Genomic DNA, 21,179 nt, shown 5'->3' on the forward strand with positions numbered 1-21,179 from the left:
AGGTTTGAGAAACAGAGGTCTAGACCCAAGTTCCTCACCTTGTAGCTCCTCATCCCCATTGGAACAGGCTCCAGGCACCTCGCACCCCTTCCCTCAACCCGACGTTCCCTTCCAGCTATGGCGCTCCTTCTCTCTGCCCTCATCTCCACAGCCAAGTTCTTGGAAATGATTACACACTCTCCATCTCTGGTTCTGCATCCACCAATCACTCTCTGTCCTGTCCAGGATGGCTGTCACTAGAGTCTGTCACTGAATCCGGTAGATACTTTTTTAGCCTAATGATGGGCTCTGGGTTTCTTGGCAGCATGTGACATGGTCGACCACTCTCCCTGTTGAAATGTTCCAACTTCTTGTCAGGGACCCACACTCTCCTCTTCTCCATTCCCCCTTGCTACCTTGTCACCTTCTACTTTGCCTTCACATGTTAGGGTTCCTCAGTACTTGGTCCTTGTGTCCTGTGTTTGTTTGCTCGGGCCGCCGTAACGACATACCACAGGCCGGGCGCTGAAACCTCAGACGTGTGCTGTCTCACAGCCTGGAGGCTGCCCGTCCGAGATCAAGGGGTCGCAGGGCTGCTTTCTCCTGAGGCTTCCCTGCTTGGCTTGGAGAGGACCGTCTTCTCACTGCGTCCTCACATGGTCACCCTCGGGGCTCTGTGTTATTTAAATCCTGTTGGAGTAGGGCCCACTGTATGGCCTCTTTTTTACCTTAATCACCTCTTTAAGGGGCCTGACTCCAAACACAGTCACATTTGGAAGTGCTAGAAGCGAGGGCTTCGGCATATGGATTGAGGGGGCACAGTTCAGTCCATGACAGATCTCCTTTCCTTTTCATACCTATGATCTCATCCGCTCATCTTGTCTCTGGATTCCTTGCCTCCAAATTCGTACCTCTAGCCTCCAGACTGTTATCTTGAACCCCGTCACCATAGATCCAACTACTTCGTGCCTCAAGACCCCCTTAGGCACTGCTTCTACCTGACTGGATCACACTTCTCCTCTCTTTAACTGGCTAGTTCTTACTCACAATCCCCATGTGGGACTTGTAATTTTTTGCATCTAGACTAGATCTTCCGTTGTGTTTTATCCAAGAGAATGGCACCCTCATCCATCCAGGTGCACCAATAAGAAGCCTGAGAGTCTCTCTTGAGCCTCCCTTCTCCTTTATAATTCACACAGGATTAGTAGCCAAGACTTTCCAGGTTTACTGTTGAAAGACGTCTCAAATCCCCCCTTTCTCCCTTTCTCCATTACCACTACCTTAGTTGCAGCTACTGCCATCAGTTCCATGGACCACCATATGTTTGGATAACAATTATATGTCTACTGCCTCCAGACCTTTGCACGTGTTACTCGCTCCCCCTTTTACTCTCCTCCTTCCAGTATCAGCTCAGAGGAAAAGTTTCCACACCCTCCGGACACAGTTGGGGCTTAGTGTTACACATTCACAGAGGCTGACCTTTTCCTTCATTTGTAGTGATGCTTTTCATCATGTGATTATCTGATAATGCTTCTCTCCCCGACTAGCCTGTAGGCTGTGTGAGAGCTGGGTTGGTACAGGGGCTCACCACCGTGTCCCAGACACCTAGCACAGTGTGTGCCCAGAGCAGGTGCTCAGTCCGTTTATTAAATGAATAAATGAATATCATCTCATCTGATTATACCATAATTTATTCACCCAGCTGTCGATTTGCAAATTAAGGATTTTCTAAGTTTTCACTTTTGCAAACAACACCACAAAGAGGATCCTTAGAGATTTATAAGATTTGTTTGCTCACATTCTTTTTTTTATGTATATTTATTTATTTTGAGAGAGAGAGACAGAGTATGACTGGGGGAGGAACAGAGAGAGAGGGAGACACAGAATCCAAAGCAGGCTCCAGGCTCCAAGCTGTCAGCACAGAGCCCGAGAAGCGGCTCAAACCCACAAACCATGAAATCATGACCTGAGCTGAAGTTGGATGCTTAACTGACTGAGCCCCCTAGACACTCCAGTTTGCTCACATTATTAATATTTGGGTTAAATATTACCAGTGAAGTTGCTTTGTCAGTTAAGGCTTTGAACACAAATTGTCAATCTCTCTATTGACAAAGGGTCAACGGGGATTTCGAAGTGGGATGAGTGCATAAGACCCTTTTACTTCACCTTAACCAACTGTGGGCAAAACCTTCATTTTTTTTCTGAACAGATAAGAGATGAAAATGAAAAGCACTCTACATGTGCACCCCCATCTTCTTATAGTGCTAGAAAGTTTGTTTTCTATGTTGGAAGGCAGTTTAATACAGTATGAATTTTAGAGTCGCTTTTACAATGCTGGATCTTCCCAACCAAGAACTCGATAGACCTTTCGTTCATTCTAGGTTTTATTTAAGCATTTCAATAATATTTAATTTTTTTTCATTGTGGGTGTTATTCACTTGCTAATTAATTAATTTTAAAATTTTGTGCTGGGTAACCAGGACTATGACAAGCAGAAATTATTCTGATAGTGTAAAAACAATGAAACTGATTTAAATAAGCATATTCTACAGGCTTTTAGAAATGGTGTCTATCTCATCAGGTTATTATATGGATTAAATAAATTATTGCCTATAAGACACTTTGAACAGTGCCCAGGACACAGTAAGCAGCCGATAAATATCAGCCTTCCTTATATTCAGATGTGTTAAAATAACATACTTGAAGGCACTGTAACTCATAAAATACATTGTGTACTTACTATTAGGAAGCAGTTGTAAATAAAGAGAACAAAGGATTACCATTAAAAAGAGTTCATTTTCTTTTTTTTTTTAACTAATTAAAAAAATTTAAATCCAAGTTAATATAGTATAGTAATGGTTTCAGGAATAGAATTTAGTGATTCATCACTTACATACAGCATCCACTGCTCGTCCCAACAAGTGCCCTCCTTAATGCCCTTTGCCCATTTAGCCCCCAAAAGAGTTCATTTTGCAAACACAGCATTTCAAAGACACTTCGGTGTGTATGGAAAGTGAGATGAAGGAAGATGAATAGGGCAAAATATGCAGAAACTTCTGCTATATGAATAGCTTTCTATAAAGTCAAGACACTTCAAATTTTATTTATATCTTATGTCTCATTACATCCTGAAAATGAACGGTGACTTAAAAAAATTTAACATTTATTTCTTTTTGTTTTAACATTTAAAATTTTTCTTTTTGAGAGACAGAGACAGAGCATGAGCAGGGGAGGAGCAGTGAGCGAGGGAGACATGGAATCCAAAGCAGGCGCAGGGCTCTGAGCTGTCAGCACAGAGCCCGACACAGGGCTTGAACCCACGGACCGTGAGATCATGACCTGAGCTGAACTTGGATGCCTAACCGACTGAGCCACCCAGGCGCCCGTTTATTTCCGAGACAGGGAGTAACAGAGCATGAGCAGGGGAATGACAGAGAGAGAGGGACACCCAGAAATCAAAGCAGGCTCCAGGCGCCGAGCGGTCAGTACAGAGCCCGATGTGGGACTCAAACCCACGAACTGTGAGATCATGACCCAAGCCGAAGTCGACACTTAACCAACTAAGCCACCCACGTGCCTCGAAAGGTGACTCTTGTGAGCACCACTCATAGGGTGGGTTGTCCTGTTGCAGGTGATGTGCGGAATGATATTTATGTCACCTTGATCCACGGGGAGTTTGACAAAGGGAAAAAGAAGACGCCGAAGAATGTGGAGGTGACCATGTCTGTGTACGACGAGGAGGGCAAGCTCCTGGAGGTATGTGGGACCCCCCCAGACATCCTGCTGCCAGCACGCACTTCTTTACAACACAGGGGACTTTGGCCTGAGGCGAATTGTTCTCTGCATTAGCATGCATTTAAAATAGGAAACCTGTTAAATTTGTGATTAGCAATTACCAATTTTACTAGTAAACCCAGGTAGACACTTATTCGTTATTTCTCCTGTTCTAAGGAGTACCTCAAGCCACTAATGATTTCATGTGTATGCCTTTGCTCCAGAAGTTCTGTATCATTTCCTAGTTATACGTCCACTTTCAAGCCTGGTACGTTCCTTGCTTGAGCAAAGGGGCCTGGGGGCCCAGAAGGCACTGAAGGGCACACACTTCCAGAGGAGACATGCCCGTCAGAGAGCTGTTACCCTGGTAGGGCTCCTGGTTCATGTCAGCTACCACTGGTCTTCAGTTTTTGTTCTAGTAATCAGGAAACTGCAACCCAAAAGGGGTCAGCTGCTTTCTTGAGGCAACACAGAAGTTATTAGTGGAGGTAAGACTAGACCCAGGTATGCTGGCTTTCAGTCCAGGGTTCCTCCAACTGTAGCAGCAGTCCGTCCAGACAGAGATGCAGTTAAGTGTCGCTTTTCTCAACAGAAAGAAAAAGAGGCAGGAGGCTTTCGTTGTTTCAGCTGAGGGCCGGCTCCTTGTGTAGGAGTTGACCTGCTTTGGAATGGAAGGACTGTGCTGTGCGTACCTCGCTCCCACACGCCCTTGAGAGCTCACCGGAACACACATCCGTTACCTCCTGTAGACCACGTCAGCTTTGAAGGCAACAGTTGACGAAGTCAAGTCGTATTCTGTGTCAGAGGGGCAGACACATCTTCTCCTGATGGCTCACATCACAGCTTTGCTAAGCAGCTCAGAAGGGCCCCCTCTGAGGCCTGATTCTACTGAACTGAGTGGCTCAGTACTAGGAAGACACACAAACCTGAGTTTAAGTGAACGCGCTGGACCTACACACCAGGTCCTTAAAGCAGAGTGTAGATGTGACCTCACACACCGGTGTGTCTGCACGCGTGTGTAGCTCCTAGTCACCCACACGACACTTCTACTCCCTAGGAGGGAAGAGGAGGGAAAGAGAAGGCATAGCTGCAGATGGTACAGCGAAGAGTAGTGTTAGGATGGTGTTGGTTCCCGTAGTGACAACCACCTAGACCCTCAAAGAAAGTGGTAGAAACTCATTCTTACCCTAGTCTTCAGCCCCCAAATGTAATCAGCTGATATCTGCCAACATAAGGCATGTGCTGGCCACATGGAGGGTAAAGGGCTCATGCATGGTGTTTGGAATGCTCTTATTTTTCTAGATAAAATTTTCCCCTTTAGTATTTACCCAAAAATACAAAAGGATGACCTCAAAGGGGTATATGCATCCCTGTGTCTATGGCAGCATTATTTACAATAGCCAAATTATAGAAACAGCCCAAGTGTCCGGTCACTGGTGAATGGATAAAAAAGATGTGGTGTAAATATATAATGGAATATCACTCAGCCATTAAAACGAATGCAATCTTGCCATTTACAATGACATGGATGGAGCTAGAGAGTATAATGCTAAGCAAAATAAATCAGTTAGAGAAAGACAAATACCATATGATTTCACTCCTAGGTGGAATTTAGGAAACAAAACAAATGAACAAAGGGGACAAAAAGGAGAGAGACAAACCAAGAAGTCAATTCTTAACCATAGAGAACGAACTGATGGTTACCAGAAGGGATACGGGTGGGGGATGGGAGAAATAGGTGATGGAGTACGGTTATCATGATGTGCACTGAGTAATACGTCGAAGTGTTGAATCACTGTATTGTGCACCTGAAGCTGATATAACACCATGTTAACTCTACTAGAATTAAAACTAAAAAATTATCCCCTTTTAATTTTTTCTTTCCATCCAAAGAAAGCAGTTCATCCAGGTGCTGGATATGAAGGCATTTCGGAGTACAAATCAGTAGTCTATTATCAAGTCAAGCAGCCTTGTTGGTATGAGACTGTCAAGGTGAGATGGGCCATTTGTAATCTCTGGCATATATGAAACGGTGTTTAGATTCCTTTCTCGTTTTTACCCACAAACCATTACTCTGCAACCCGAAGCCTTAGATAGGTTGCCTGCAGTGTCCTATAAGAACTGAATTGATAGAATTTTGTATGAGAGTATTTAATGCCAGATTCTTAAATAACAATTCTTGTTGATAAATGTGTAGAAATTTGACTAGAAAAGCTTGTAGTCATAATGATGTAATAGGCTGCCAAGATGGTCCCAAACCAAATGGAAATTTTCACACTCTGTAAGCCGTTGCCTAACATCTTTTACTTCTTGGCCTCTAACCAAGTTTTCTGGGCCTCTTCTCAATTTAAATATGTGTATTACAAATCCCCAAGTGCTTTTTAGATAAGTCATCTCCTGTGAGTCGCCCAATAGCCCTCTGGCTAAAACAATCAGTGTTGTAACACCCTTTCTGATTAGGTAACTGAGACTCAAAACTGTCAGGTGACTTTCCAAGATCCTGTAACTGCTTAACGTCCAAACCTAAATTGGAGCCCACTTCGTTTGAACTCCAGTCTCCATCAGGTCTCTCGGATTGCCAGGCTCTTAGGAGCTCTCCATAGAAAACTCCAAGAGGAAAATTGCACTACCGTCTCAATTCAGAAGTAACCATTTTCCACAATTTTATGGAAGTCATTTGTTTTGGATTGTGGTGTTTGTAACAGATTTATAATGTGCTGTTTAAAACTACTTATCTCAAGGGGCACCTGGGTGGCTGAGTCGGATAAGCGGCCGACTTTTGGTTTCGGCTCAGGTCATGATCTCATGGTTCATGGGTTTGAGCCCTGCCTCTGGCTCCACACTGAGGTTGAGAGTCTCTCTCTCTCCTCTCTCCACCCCTCCCCCACTTGCAGGCATACTTTCTCTCAAAATAAATAAACTTAAAAAAACTACTTATGTGGATGCATTGAATGTTCTTTAGAAATGGATTTCTAGATACTTGTTTAATATTCCATTATATAATGATGCCATAATCTATTTGACTTTTTGCCATAAATTCTCTGCTCTTTTCACGGCCATGTACTTCTGTTTTCCTCTGTCCCCTCTATATATGTAAACAGCAAAAAGGCTCCTTGTCCCCAGTATTTTATCTTTTGCTTCTATTACAGGCCCTAATTATTACCATATCAGGACACTCCTGGCAGCCTGGAGGTTCTTGTATAGACCCCAAGTACTGATCTTTTTCCTCTAAAGTATTTCCTCTTTCATACTTGCGAAAGTTCAAGAAACTTGTAATATTCCCATTCTCAGAATCTGTAATGTACAGCGAAGATGGTTTCTCTTGAGATTTTTTTTAAGTTTTGAAAATAACTAAATCTGCGTTGAATGGAACCTTACTCTAGATCTCACTCTATAGGAATTACTGCTGCAATCAGATACCAAAAATGAGCCCAATTCTGCAAAATGAGCTATGAGTGCAACACACCATCTATATATAAACTGTAAGCTTTTTATTATTATGCAGGTGTCCATTGCCATAGAAGAGGTTACTCGCTGCCATATAAGATTTACCTTCCGACACCGATCATCTCAGGAATGTAAGTATTGGAAGGTCTAAAATGTATTTCTGTTAAAAAAATATATATATACATATATATGTATGTTCATATATATGTACTACATATATATGTTTTTATGCATATATATACGTGTGTATGTTCGCATCTATATATACATATATGTGTGTGCATATATATATATATATGTGTGTGTGTGTATGTATGGAGAACAAAGTCCTTGGAAACTAGATACTTAGCGTTGTTATATCAGTCAGGATTCACTTGTGCTGAGGAAATTAAAAAAAAAAAAAAGATTTTTCTGGGCTTCCAAGATCTGTGTTTATTGTTCTATGTAATAATTTCCCCAAATGTGTTCTATGAATACTATGAATACTGAGGTTCTGTATGATGCTCACAGTTCCCAGTCAGATAGGAATAGGAAATGCTGTATATTCTGTCTCCTCCTCAGGCGTTCACAGCGAATGTGCCATATTGCTGAGAAGTCCTACAGCAAGGAAACCTTGATCTGTTGTCTCCTCAAATAAATTTTTTCAGGAAAAAACTATTTCAAGCCTTAGATCACAGTTCGTGAAATGACTGCTCAAAAGTATAAACAGAGAACAAAATGGATTATTTTCAGACTGATGATAACATTTCTGGAAATGTCTTATTCTCATTCAGCGCTGCACCAACATGCAATTCTTCATTCCAGACTGGATTTCCTGAACACCCTCCACAAACCAGACTGCAGGTCGGGCCCTGCGGCCATGATAGGACAGGGGCAGTGCTCTGAAGTCTCTGTTGGCCTGGGTAGGAAGGTGAACCATAAAACAGGCGATTAAGGTCAGAGCAGTGTGGTGAACGCTACCCCAGCCAAGAGTTAGAAGGGAGCACGTAGCATAGCATCCAGCCTCGTCTGGGATTTATGCGTAAGACTTCTACCTCCTTGCCGAGACTTGAAGACGTAGGACTCGAAGTTAGCACACTCGAGAGTGGTGTTGGAGAAATGTGTTTGAAACCCGCAAAGTGAACGCAGCAGGGCTGATGTCAGAACAGTGGGAGCAATCATAATATTGGGTCAAGCCCCATGAAATTGCTATTTTTGTGGGTCAGTATCAAAAATAAAATGTCAGCAATTTCACACAGTTCTTCATAACCCTAAACTAGGATTTATCAAGCCCTCAGTTTATATGAGACACTACATGAATCTCTATTTGCACACTGTTTAGTGTCCCCAGTGATCTGATAAGGTACATACTGCTTTTATCCACATCTATACAGAAAAGAAAGTGAGTACAGAGAAATTAGATACTTGCCCAGGGTCACAGGGCTAGGCAGTGAGAGAGCCCGGGTCAGCAGACACCTCAGCGACCTGAATCCAGGCAGGCTGGACCCACATCGTGAAGGATGAAGGTTATTTTGAACCACGTTATGGAAGTACCACTAAAAGGTGTTATATGGGAGGTTAGTGGTGGTGGTTGTGGTTTCATCCATGTTCATCACAGCTTTATTCATGACATCCCCAAATCGAGGGTATTGTAAAATTGCCTCACGGCTACCACCTCATGGCTGCCATATACAAATGTAAGCATATAGTGGATTATGGCTCAGTCTAGGGGCACGTGAGCCACACTTCAGAGTTGTGCCCGTGATGAGAACGGGCCACAGTTGCCCTAGCCATTGGCACCTAAGTAGGGGACACCATGAGCTCAGAGGCCAGCACCTAAAGATCTGGAGGGGGTGCTCTGCTTCCTTGGGGAGGCCGGACCCTCCTAGCACCTGGGCTAATATATTAGAAGGAAGAGATGGCATCATAAACTGTTGGGTGTGATTAATACTTCACTGGGTCTGTCTTAAAGCAACAGAAGCGAGATATCTCATGAAAGTGCTTTGGAGCAGGGCAGTGGACCTGATTAGATTTGCTTTTGGAAATCTTCCTCTGCAGTGTGGGTAAAGTGGTGAGTGGAAAAGGACTGCTTGGAGAGATCCTCTAGAAATGTAGGGAAGACTTGGGGCGCCTGGGTGGCTCAGTAGGTTAAGCATCCGACTTCAGCTCAGGTCATGATCTCATGGTTTCTGAGTTCAAGCCCCGCATCAGGGTCTGTGTTGACAGTTCAGAGCCTTGAGCCTGCTTCTCCTGTGTCTCCCTCTCTCTCTCTGCCCCTCCCCAACTGATGCTCTGTCTCTCTCTCTCTCTCTCTCTCTCTCTCAAAAATAAACAAACATGAAAACAAAGATATATAAGGAAGTAAGGTGAGAACAGAAGGGATGGAGAGAAGAGTGCCGGTTTCAGAGGTATTTAGAACTGGGAGTTGACATGGGGGTTGACTCCGTGTCAGCATCCACATTTCTGATTTAGATGATTGGCTAATGGCTGGTCTCATTCATGTGCAAATGTAGGAAGAAGAACATACTTGGGGGGTCCCAGAAGATTTCACTTTGGGGAATATTTCCTTTGAGGAGCCTGTGGTATGCACCATACATGTGCCTTACTGTAGCTTGCCTAACGGTGTTGTTTATAGCACAATTGAGTATCCCATCCTGGAGCAAAATGGGAAACCATCCATCATAGCCATCACTTCCTGGTATCTTGTTGCACTGCTCAGACATGCTTATTTTTGTCCTTTCAGCCAGAGACAAATCGGAGCGAGCCTTCGGGGTGGCCTTCGTGAAGCTGATGAACCCGGACGGCACCACGCTGCGGGATGGGAGGCACGACCTGGTGGTTTATAAGGTGCGGCTCACAGAACGAGGCTCAGAAAACTACTGAGGAAATACTTACCGCCTCTGAAATTGGTTCAGAATTATGTGCATACATACTGGAAACTTCTCCAGAGCTAGAAGGGTTTGCCCCTTCAAGTCTAGAAAACTAGAGGACTCTGGTCACTCCAGCTCTGTGGCCTTTCCTATCCCGTTTCTAGGATGAGTGTGTTATAAGTCCTCTAGAGGACACCTCTCCTTGTCATGCAAATGGCGGGCCTCGGCGGTGAACAGTTGAGAGCTGCCTCCCGCCTCTCCCCTGCATCGACCTGTGTGGAACAGTTGCACTGTTGGACTCGGTTAGAGTATGGTGGGCGTGGGCGGATGTGGTTTCCGTCTCACCGAGAGCCAAGCGCCATTTCTCTGTGAGGGGACCTCGCTTCCTTCCCCAGCAGTGTGGCCCTCATTCTTTAACTGCCATAGAATTATTGCTTTTACTGAGATTTTAGACTGAAAAGGAGACGCGGAAGGCCTCACTTATCTAACTGTTACAGAGTTGGTAGCTTCTTTGAGATGTATCTGCCTGGGTTGTTTGGGGAGTTTTTTTGGTTTTTTTTTTTTTTTTTTTTTTTTTGAGAGAGGGAGGGAGGGAGAGACCCCGAAGCAGGCTCTGCAATGACAGTGGGGCTCAGACTCACGAACTGTGAGATCATGACCTAAGTGGAAATCAAGAGTGGGATGTTTAACTGACTGAGCGACCCAGGCCCCCCTGCCTGTGTTTTTTGTTTTGTTTTGTTTTCTTTCTTTTAAACAGCTCCTTAGTTCACAGATGGTTTTAGAAGGCATGACAAACTTTCTTCCCAATGAATCCAGTCAACCCACTAACCCAGTGAGATAGAATTGCGACCACTTATCAGGTTCAAGGAAATGAAATCCAACCTCACTCTTTAATATTTATTTATAGCAGAGACCTAGGATGTTCTCAGTTTGTAGTTCACAATCTACTCCATTTTTATTTAGTGTTGAGATTATTTCTGGGCTCAAACCCTGGAAAAAAAATCACAGTGTCACAGAGTTGGAAGGAATCTAAGTATAATTTGATAAAATGCACCATGTTCATGATTGAGACTATTTTTATTCGCATCTAAGAGATTTTGCCCATTGTTTGGTGTTCCTAACATGCTTCCTTTTCAGGGTGACAACAAGAAAATGGAAGATGCTAAATTCTATCTGACCCTGCCTGGAACCAAGGCAGAGATGGATGAAAAAGAGCTCCAAGCATCCAAAACCCTGGCCAGCTTTACCCCAAACAAGGATAGCACAAAAGATAGCTTTCAGATTGCCACCCTCATTTGCTCCACAAAGCTCACCCAGAACGGTAGGTGTGCGGTTCCCATAGTGACACCACAGTGAGTTGTCTGTTTGGTCACCCTGGGCTCTTTGTGAGACCCGGGGGGCTGAACCACACGGGGCTGTGTCTTCAGAGGTAGAGTGCTGGGTGCTTTGGATTCTGCTCTCTTTTCTTCACTTGGTGTTGTGGGTAGTCCTGATCAAATAGCTAATGCTCTTTCTGAGGTTATCTTGCCTATCTTTTGAATAGGATGAAAAGGATTTTGGTATTTTTCAATATTATGAAACCTGTAAGTGCCTTCATTAACTGAGGCTGAAAAATTGTAGAAGTCTTACGTTTCCTTCCTTCAAGGCAGCAAAGAACTTGTATAATAGATGAAACAACAGATGTTGGTAGTGAGGGGGATGGTACTGGCAGAGAAAGAGAGCCAGCATCCTACCCAGACAGGGGTGGCCAAGGGCAGAGAGGGTTTCCTATTAGAATTCCATCTGCACCCCTCCCCCCAGCACCACACAGAGACTCCTCTTTCCTACTTTCTTCCCAAGCAGGGAGGGGCTTTTCATTAAATCAGCTGAATAGTCCAAATCACTTTGTTCCTTCTTGAAACCTCTGGTATCAATTTTAACTTCTCCTATGTGTATGATGGCATTTGATACCCAGTAACAGCTTCTCATTCAGTTAACTTAGGTTATGAGTCAGGAGTTCTGCTGAACATAGTGAGCCAAGAATTGGGAGCCCAGGGAACTTGCTGTAGAAATCCTATAGCCCCTGTGATGTGTAAAGGATCCGTCCCTTTGGCCTCTTAGAAGATTTGGGTGAGGAACATGGCTGGGGCTCTGGCCTACAGAAGCGCTACGAGGTAGACAAAACAGTTCAGACATAAGGTACACTCAGGGATCAGATGTTGGCTGATCCTTCGAAAGGGTCAGTAGTGTTTGTTTTGATGAATCATGGTTGGCTAGAGAATATAGATAGGATTTCAAGTTGGACAAGTGACCAGACCCAACAGAGTGAAGCCGAGAGCTGATACATATGGAAACGTAAAAACACACTCACCAAGAATTAAGCCAGAAAAACGGCAGAACTGCAGGGACTGTGAAAACCGTCACAGTTGCAAAGGCCCCAGGGAGAGAAGGAGGGACAAACAGGCGGAGCACAGTGGGAGTTGGAGGGCAATGAATCTGTGTTATATGATACCGTGATGGATACGCAGGTGCGTGTCATTATGTATTTGTCAAAACCCACAGAACGTACTACACAGAGTAAACCCTAAATGTTAACTGGACTCTAGTTAATAAACTATATTAGTATGGGGTCATTAGTTACACCAAGCATACCACAGTAATACAGGATGTTAGTAGGGGAAGTTGGGGAGCACTGAAAGGGGATGTGGGGACTCTCTGTAGTTTGTACTTAGTTTTTCAGTGAACCTAAAACTGCTCAGAAAAACAAAGTCTATCGAGAAAAAGAAACAAAAATTAAACCAAAAAACATGGTAAACTTCACAGAAGATATGACAACATTATATCTGTGACATATTCCTTCTTGGGGAAAAAGTAAATGTGATAAACGGCTGGCACAAGGTTAAAGTGGTACAGTAGTTGTGAAAGAGGATTTAGAAGGAAGATCAAAGATTTGAAATATAGTTGGACCCTTTGACCCAACCCTCTCCCCCCTAGAAATTAAACCTAAAGAAACAATGAAAGATGAGCCCACAGACTCACATATGATTTCTTCCTGATACTCCTAAGAGGGGAATAATGGAAACAAGCCAAGTGTCCAGTTAGTGGGGGCATTACCATGTGATTAAATGAAATACGTGCAGCTGCCAAATATATTTCAAAATGTAATCAAAGGCATGGGAGAATTTTAACAGTATGAGGGGCATAGTCCTAGTTTCGTTTAGATGCAGGTTGACTATATGGAGCCACTGGTCTGGATTCAAGTCTCAGCTCTGACACTAGCTGTTTCATCTCGGGCAAGTCACATGATCTCTTTGTGACTTGGTTTCCTCATCTTTAAAATGGGAGTAAGACTGAGGTGCCTGGGTGGTTCAGTCAGTTAAGCCCTTTATTCTTGATCTTGGCTCAGGTCATGATCTAACAATTCGTGGGTTCAAGCTTTGTGTCAGCATCTGCATTGATAGCCCAGAGCCTGCTTGAGATTCTCTGTCTTCCTGTCTCTCTCTCTGTCTCTCTGTCCCTCTCTTGCTCATTCTCTCTCTTTCCTTCTCTCTCAAAATAAATAAATCAACAAATAAAATGGGAGTAAGACTAGTATATATTTCAAAGAATGAAGTAAACTAAAATAAGTAAAAGCAAAACAAGTGACTATTAGCTATCATCACCATCATCATCATCATCATCATTATGTGTACACAGAAAAAGACGAAAAGGAAAGACTCCAAATGTTGGGACAGTTCTTTTTTTCTGTATTCTTTCTGTTACTTTCCGAACTTGTAACTATGAAATGTGAAAGTGTTATTTTTTTTAAAGCATGGTAGTAGACAATACAAGGCATCCATATACTTGTAAGACTATTAAGAAAGAGTCCAGAGAAACAGCATTTATCTAGTAGATTATGCTTTCCAGAGATTAGACTTCAAATAAAGCAAGTGATAAAAGTATGTAAAATCCACTTAAATGGCAAAAGGAATTTCCATCAGAGATACCCATATTGTTAAACTGTTCATTATCTCCAGTCAAAAAAAAAAAAAAAAACTGTAGGAAGCGTATTGACAGTGGTACTCAACTCAAGCCCTTGATTTGCTGGTATCTACATTGCGTATCTTCTAGCTGTTCTAAACCCGTGCTGTCCCACTGTGGCAGCCACAGGCACGTGGAGCTTGTGAAATCTAGTTAGTATCAGAAGAAGGTATGGATTCAGTTCCTTGGTTTCCAGTAGTTCCCATTTCAGATGTCCTGTGGTTTTACGCCGCTGGGGGCAGATACACAGCATCACCGTCATCCCCGAAAGTTCCATCAGATGGAACTGGCCTCTGCTTTGTCGTCTTCCCCATTCCTAGAGTTTAGGTCTCAAAAAAAAACCCCATCTTAACATACAGAACCCCTCCCAACCCAAAACTAAAGTCTTACATAGTATCCTACCCGAAGAAGGTTTAAAGAAGCAAAATCATGGGAACCAGGGATGAGTGGTGGACTGTCATGGCCATGGAGGGAGAGGACAGATGTGGAAAAAGTGAAGAAGACAGCAGGACTTCCCGCACATCAGAAGAAACAGGCATTTCAAGGGACAGATAACGGTAATAAGGATCGTGGGCTGCTCAAGTATTGCTTTCTTCTAATTTGATGGAAATCATAAGGAATCAATTTAATGTATTCTGGGAACAAAAAAGCTGTAAAACAGGAAGAAACCATCAACTTGTAAGAGGGCATTTGCTGATAAAGAGAGCAGTGTTCTTTCACACAGAGACCGTGACCAAGGGCATTTCTCTTTAGCCTTATGAGGACTATTCAGACTCAAAAGGTTAAAAGCCATTGGCCTGTGTTACAAACAGAGCTTGTAGACTCTTCATGTATTAAGTTTTTCAAAACTAGATCAGACTCTGTTTCTATGGGATCATTTGTTGCTGGGTCCTTATGGAGGGTGAGAATAGATTTGTGGCTCCAAAAAAGGGAGAAGGGAGTTCAAGTCCCTGCAGGTGGGGCCCTGTGCCGGGCGATTCCTGGTTATTTCCTTTACCTCCTAACATACTAACACACAAAGTATCAGAGTCACTATCACCCTGTTTACTAAGCAGAAAATTGAGTTAAAAGTGCTAACTATGTAGCCTAAGTTCATGTCTGAAAATAGATATTTTTAACTCCAAAACTTGTAGTTTTTCTTTATTTTCCTTTTCTTTTTTAAGTGTTATAGCCTCTAATCCTTTCCCTAAAGTAGTCACTGGCCTTAATGCGGGGACTGTCATTCAGAGTATCCTGAATTCTTAAATACTTCGGGGTGGGATGTAAATTGAGACAACTTTGGATAACATTTGGATGGTCATTCCTGATGATCCAGAAACTCCATTCTAGTTTTATTCTCCAAACAAGCTGCTGTATCTGAACAACAGAACATATACGAGAATGTTCATGGCAGAATTGTTTGTGGTAAATAGAAAAACTGCGAACAGGGGTCCCTGAGTGACTCAGGCAGTTAAGCATCCAACTCTTGATTTGGGCTCAGGTCATGATCTTGCACTTCGTGAGTTCGAAACCCACCCTGGGCTTTGTGCTGACAGCGCAGAGCCTGCTTGGGATTCCCTCTCTCCCCCTCTCTCTCTCTGCCCCTCCCCTGCTCATTCTCTCTCTCTCTCTCTCTCTTAAATAAATAAACTTTAAAAAAAATGTTAACAAAAAGAGAAAAAACTGCAAACACCTCAAAAGTTTGTCAACAATGGAGTGGACAAACACATTGTGGTATATCCACACAGTAGGAGAGGTACTGTGCAACAGTTGACATGAGTTAACAAGAGGAATGTGCCTCAACCTGCATGAATCTCAGGAGTGCAGGAAGTCTAGGCAGTTTTGCCCTACAACTACTGCCTGTTTTCTAGCCCAAGGACCTTATGATTTCACCAGATGCCAACTGTATTCCTAACATGGGCAGTGATATGGCATGGAAATATTTCTAGTGTGTAAATCTGAGGGCTGACAGAAGGGTTGTTTGCAGATGCTTCAAGCTGCTGGGTGACTCTTAATCCCAATGAAATATCTAAAATCCTTTTCTTCAGACAGCGTCTGGTGGAATGAGGTAACAAATGGAGCAGTACCATTGCCAGCCTCTGGTGGAAATAGGAGGTGGCACCCTGGAAGTAGAGAGTGCCTAGTGGATAAGCCGTGCACAGCGTCTGTGGCTGCATGCTAACTGAACAGACGAATACATTTGAGGATTGTGTTGAGCACACTGCCAGCTTCCTCAGGGCTACCAGTTCCCTTTCCACCCATCTATTTCCTCAAAAATGTGTTAAACACCTAATAGGTGCCTATCACTATGATAGCATGTAGCAATGAATGCACTATGGTTCCTGCCCTCAAGTGGCTCACATCTATGGGATGAGCCAAAAAAATACCAAGTGTGTCTTTTTTTTATTGTTTATAACATGGTGGTGGGGGAGGGGAGGTGTTTGCATATGCAGGAAGGAGTGCAGATAGCACAGAATGATTGGGTAGATCTTCTCAGAGGGAATAAAGTTTGAGGTGGGTCTTAAATACAAGTACGGGCTTATGAAATACATAGTATTAAGGTATTTCTGGGCATTTCAAGCAAAGGGATGAATATATGCAAAGACATGGATCTATCAGAGCATGCCATAGTCTAGGGGCTAGTGAGTTGGCCTGTCTGACTGCTGAGGGGTAAAAGAATGGTGGGCACTGGACTGACAGGAAGGCGTGGGTGGGGCCTTACTGCCTTCTGTGAGTGATTGGGGGACTTTATTCTGTTGACAGTGAAGAGTCTTTAGCTCTGGATTTTGGAGGCTTCCCAGGGAGTAAACAGTACACAGTCTAACAAAACAAACACTCATGGGGGCAGCTGGGTGGCTCAGTCAGTTGTGCATCCTAATCTTGATTTCGGATCAAGTCATGATCTCATGGTCATGGTATCAAGCCCTGAGTCAGACTCCGTGCTGAGCATGGAGCCTGCTTGAGATTCTCTCTCTCTCTGCCCCTCACCCCAGCTCACACTCCCTCTCTCAAATTAACAAAATGAAAAAAAAAAAAAAAACACTCGTGAAGCAGATTGGCTATTCTATTATAGTTGTTCTATATCAACAACTTCTATATAATTATACAAGTCCATTGATTAAATAACATGTATTGCTATTTATGTTTGGTAGTGTTCTATAAATTAGAAGAGTAACTTGATAAACTAAACAAAATGGTAAAATAGCAACAGCCCAGATGCCTGTTCTATTTCTGTCATATTTGGTAGCTCAACATTAAAGTTATAAATGGCTTAAAGATCCATAATTCTGTACTTGAAGTCCAAATACACTTCAAGATTTCTGTTCCAGTCTTACCCAAAGGACCATGAGTCTGTTCTGCCTTCCTTTGAAATCCCAGCCTATCTCATTTGCTTGTCTGTTCCTTTGAAGAATTCTGGGAAGGCAGGATGATAGAGTACCAAGGTCATGGTTTTTTGGAATCAGATACATCTATAATTAAACTCCATTCATAGTATTTCCTGGCAGTTGTGCGATCTAAGGCAAGTAAGTTAATTTCACAAAGCCTCAGTTTCCTCAACTCAAAATTAGAAAAAATAAAACCTAGTCTACAATGTGGATACAGCATTTACTGGATTAGTGCATGCATATAAGTTCCCTTTTCCCTTTGCATCCACCAAGACACGTGTAGTGACAAAGGATGAATTAAGCAGTGTAGCATGTCAAAGGTAGGATGTTTACTTGAGTTGTGTTTTTCAACTTTTCATCTGTGTGGCTATGATGTCATTATTTCAGAAATATGAATGCCATTCAGGAATTCAGTTTTATGTTTTTCTATATTATTGGTTAGTTTTTTCTTCTGATGTATGAAAGACCATTCCTGGTTTAGACAGGAGACAATAAAATTTTTAAAAATACATAAGGATTGAGTCACTATCAAGAGCAGTTATCTTTTCTAGAGAGTTCTGTAGTGGTATCCTGAAATAGTATGTGGTGCTTCTTCTAATAATCAGTGTCTAATTTTATGGTTGGTGGTCATTCTTCCCAGTTGACCTGTTGGGCTTGTTAAACTGGCGTTCGAACTCCCAGAACATTAAACACAACTTGAAGAAGTTAATGGAGGTGGATGGAGGCGAGATTGTTAAGGTATGTTCAGCCTAGAAATACAGTCACTGTGTCCCTAGTTCAACATTTCACATTAAGTCAGTGATTAGAAATATAAATCTTCTGGGGCACCTGGGGGACTCTTGAATTGTGCTTAGGTCATGATTCTAGGGTTGAGGGATCAAGCTCCACATCGGGCTCTGAGATACAGCTCAAAGCCTGCTTGGGATTCTTTTCTCTCTTTTTCTCTCCCTCCCTCTGCTCTTCTCCCTCACTTGTACACGGGCACCGTCTCTCAAAAATTATATATAATAATGTATTCTATTAATATATGATTATAACATAATAATGTATTAACAATGTATAATAATATAATTAATTATATTATTGTGTATAATATACCCTACATTATTTTATATATTATATATCATATGTATATGTAAACTTGTTATCTACATCAGGAAGTAGAAAGGCCAATTTTTAAGAAATGCTATTTTTAAACCTTTCCTATTGAAACTCAATGTTCCATGAATATCTGCAGTTTAGAACTGAACAGAAAGTATGAAATAGCCTCTTTTTTTTTTTTATCTTCAGTTTTTGCAAGATACACTAGATGCACTTTTTAACATAATGATGGAAATGTCGGACAATGAAACCTACGACTTCCTTGTGTTTGACGCACTGGTAAGCAGTTCAACATGTTAACTAGTTTATTCTCGCACAGTATTTCACTATTATCAATGACTGCAGTGATTAGCCTCCTGCCTAAATACTTGGATATCTCTGATTATTTAGCCTAAATTCCTAGAAGTTAAATTAGAAACAACTGACTTATGTTCAAAGCCCTTATTTTTTTGCTACATGTTAGATCTTACTTTATGATCTGCTTTCTCTTTCTCATTAGGGTAAAAAAGATGTTTTCTTACATTAGAAATCAGGAAATGCTGTAACTTACTTTAAAATTGCCTAATTATAGGGGCGCCTGGATGGCTCAGCTGGTTGAGTGTCTGACTTCGGTTCAGGACATGATCTCACAGTTCATGAGTTTGAGCTCCATATCGGGCTCTCTGCTGTCAGTGTGGAGCCTGCTTTAGGTTCTCTATCCCCTCTCTCTCTTCCCCTCCCCCACTTGTGCACACGCTCTCTCTCTCTCTCTCTCTCTCTCTCTCTCTCTCTCTCTGTCTCAAAAATAAATAAACCTTTGGGGTACCTGGCTGGCTCAGTCAGTGAAGCACCAATTTTGACTCAGGTCATAGTCTTGTGGTTCGTGGGTTCGAACCCCACATTGGGCTCTGTGCTGATGAGCTCAGAACCTGAAGCCTGCTTCTACCCCTCCTACATTTGCACTCTGTCTCTCTCTCAAAAAATGAATAAACATTAAAAAATTTTAATTGCCTAATTATAAGCCAGGAGGTGCCAGGATGATTGTGGCCATGTTGTATGTACTTCTATGTTGGTACAAGGGAGACTGAATTCACACATCAGAAATGAGTATCAGTCTCCTTATGCACAACACACAGCACAGCAATTGAATATTCCATACTAAGTACTTAAACATACAGCCCATTCCAAACCCTGAAATCCAGACAATGAGAGCTGATGTCAAAATCTTGGAAGGGCACAAATCGTAGTGGACTGGAGGAAGCAGACACATCCAGACCAAGCATCATTCTCTCATTGCTGGGGTGAAAATTCTGTGCAGATTACCTGGATGTTGCAGCAAAGGAATAATAGGTATTTCACCAGGTTGGAGAAATTGATGAATTCAAGGAGGGGTCAGGGTGTTAAGGACGTAAAATAAAGAGAAGAAAAGCTACAGCTAAGATCACACCTGGCCAGATTTATGGGAAAGAACAGCTGTGGGTTCTCAGGGACGAGGTCTCCAGGTTCTCATGCAGGCATCCCCTGTGCCCTTCTTTCGCGTTCTTGTGTCATCAGGGGGTGCAGCGTGGTTATTTGTGGATGACATGCCTGGTAGCGATAACGTGACGGAAGAAGGGAAATTGAGGGGAACGTCTGATGAAGTTCAGTTATTGAGGGCACTTGGGCCACACTGGAGACAACTAGGTCATAGAATATTTCAATAGCTGCATCCTTGGGTTAGAGTTTATTTTTCCCACAGGAGTCCCCTTTCTGGATCTTTCTTCTGCCTCTCCCATTTTCTTCCCTGACTCATGTTGCTTGTGTACTGGCCTCTCTTTAAGACAGTGAGCCCTCTGAGGCCAGGGATATTGGCTCTTACTAGATTCCTCAGAGCATTGAGCTCAGTGCCTGACACACGATCGTTCCTCTTTTGACGTTAAATAAAAAGAAACTCCAAGACTTCACTCCAGCTCTGGAAGAGTAAAGTGGGAATGCTACAAAAATGGTCAAGAAAGAAAAGAAGGCACCAAGAAGTTAACATCCAGCTTATTGACGGAATGCCTGGGGCCACACAGTGCTGCTCTTTATATTTTTCACTTTTGGCAGGTATTTATTATTTCACTGATTGGAGACATCAAGTTCCAGCATTTTAATCCTGTCCTCGAAACCTACATTTACAAGCACTTCAGTGCCACTTTGGCATACGTGTAAGTATTCAAGGGAGCCACCTGTTGTTGGGTTATCGGGTTTGCACTCTTAGGGCTGGGTTGTTAAGAAATGCAAGGGATATAAGCTGAATCAATGTGCCCCTATGTGCAGAACCTTGTTCTAAGCTTCCAGGTGGACAGAAGAAACCACCTAAGTATTCCAACCCTGGTAAAGGTATTAAATTCAGTCCCTGCCTTCTGGCAAGTTCCAGAAGAGATAAGCCTATATTTCATGAAGAATCCAGAACATATATAGATGAGGAGTTGAAGCCACTGGGAACACAGTCAAAAACGGAGATCATACTCAGGATCTTAGGAGTTTAGCATGGGTGTCTGACATTCATTGGGTTTAGCATGAAGCCCCAAGGGCATCAAATAGTGGACTAAGCAAAACTAAGTCTGATAGAACCAAGGATGATGCCCTTACCCCTAGATCACAAGTGTTTGTAAAATTAATTACTTTCAGGACATGAGAGGATACCATTTTTCTTTTACACAAA

At 42.6% G+C, this 21,179-nt stretch overlaps 1 protein-coding gene across 4 annotated transcripts in view; it reads left to right on the forward strand.

Annotated features, from left to right (window-relative positions):
- DOCK5 (dedicator of cytokinesis 5) overlaps nucleotides 1-21,179 on the forward strand; it is a 209,521-nt gene that overhangs the window by 112,951 nt on the left and 75,391 nt on the right. For all 4 annotated transcript variants that reach the window (XM_029937931.1, XM_029937939.1, XM_029937947.1 and 1 more), the window contains 8 exons: nucleotides 3,611-3,735; nucleotides 5,647-5,745; nucleotides 7,259-7,331; nucleotides 9,923-10,026; nucleotides 11,187-11,370; nucleotides 18,054-18,151; nucleotides 18,704-18,793; nucleotides 20,579-20,679. In XM_029937931.1, coding sequence (XP_029793791.1) covers nucleotides 3,611-3,735; nucleotides 5,647-5,745; nucleotides 7,259-7,331; nucleotides 9,923-10,026; nucleotides 11,187-11,370; nucleotides 18,054-18,151; nucleotides 18,704-18,793; nucleotides 20,579-20,679 — 874 coding nt within the window. The remainder of the gene's footprint in view (nucleotides 1-3,610; nucleotides 3,736-5,646; nucleotides 5,746-7,258; nucleotides 7,332-9,922; nucleotides 10,027-11,186; nucleotides 11,371-18,053; nucleotides 18,152-18,703; nucleotides 18,794-20,578; nucleotides 20,680-21,179) is intronic.

The sequence above is a fragment of the Suricata suricatta genome, chromosome 1, assembly GCF_006229205.1.
Source record: "Suricata suricatta isolate VVHF042 chromosome 1, meerkat_22Aug2017_6uvM2_HiC, whole genome shotgun sequence".
NCBI lineage: Eukaryota > Metazoa > Chordata > Mammalia > Carnivora > Herpestidae > Suricata > Suricata suricatta.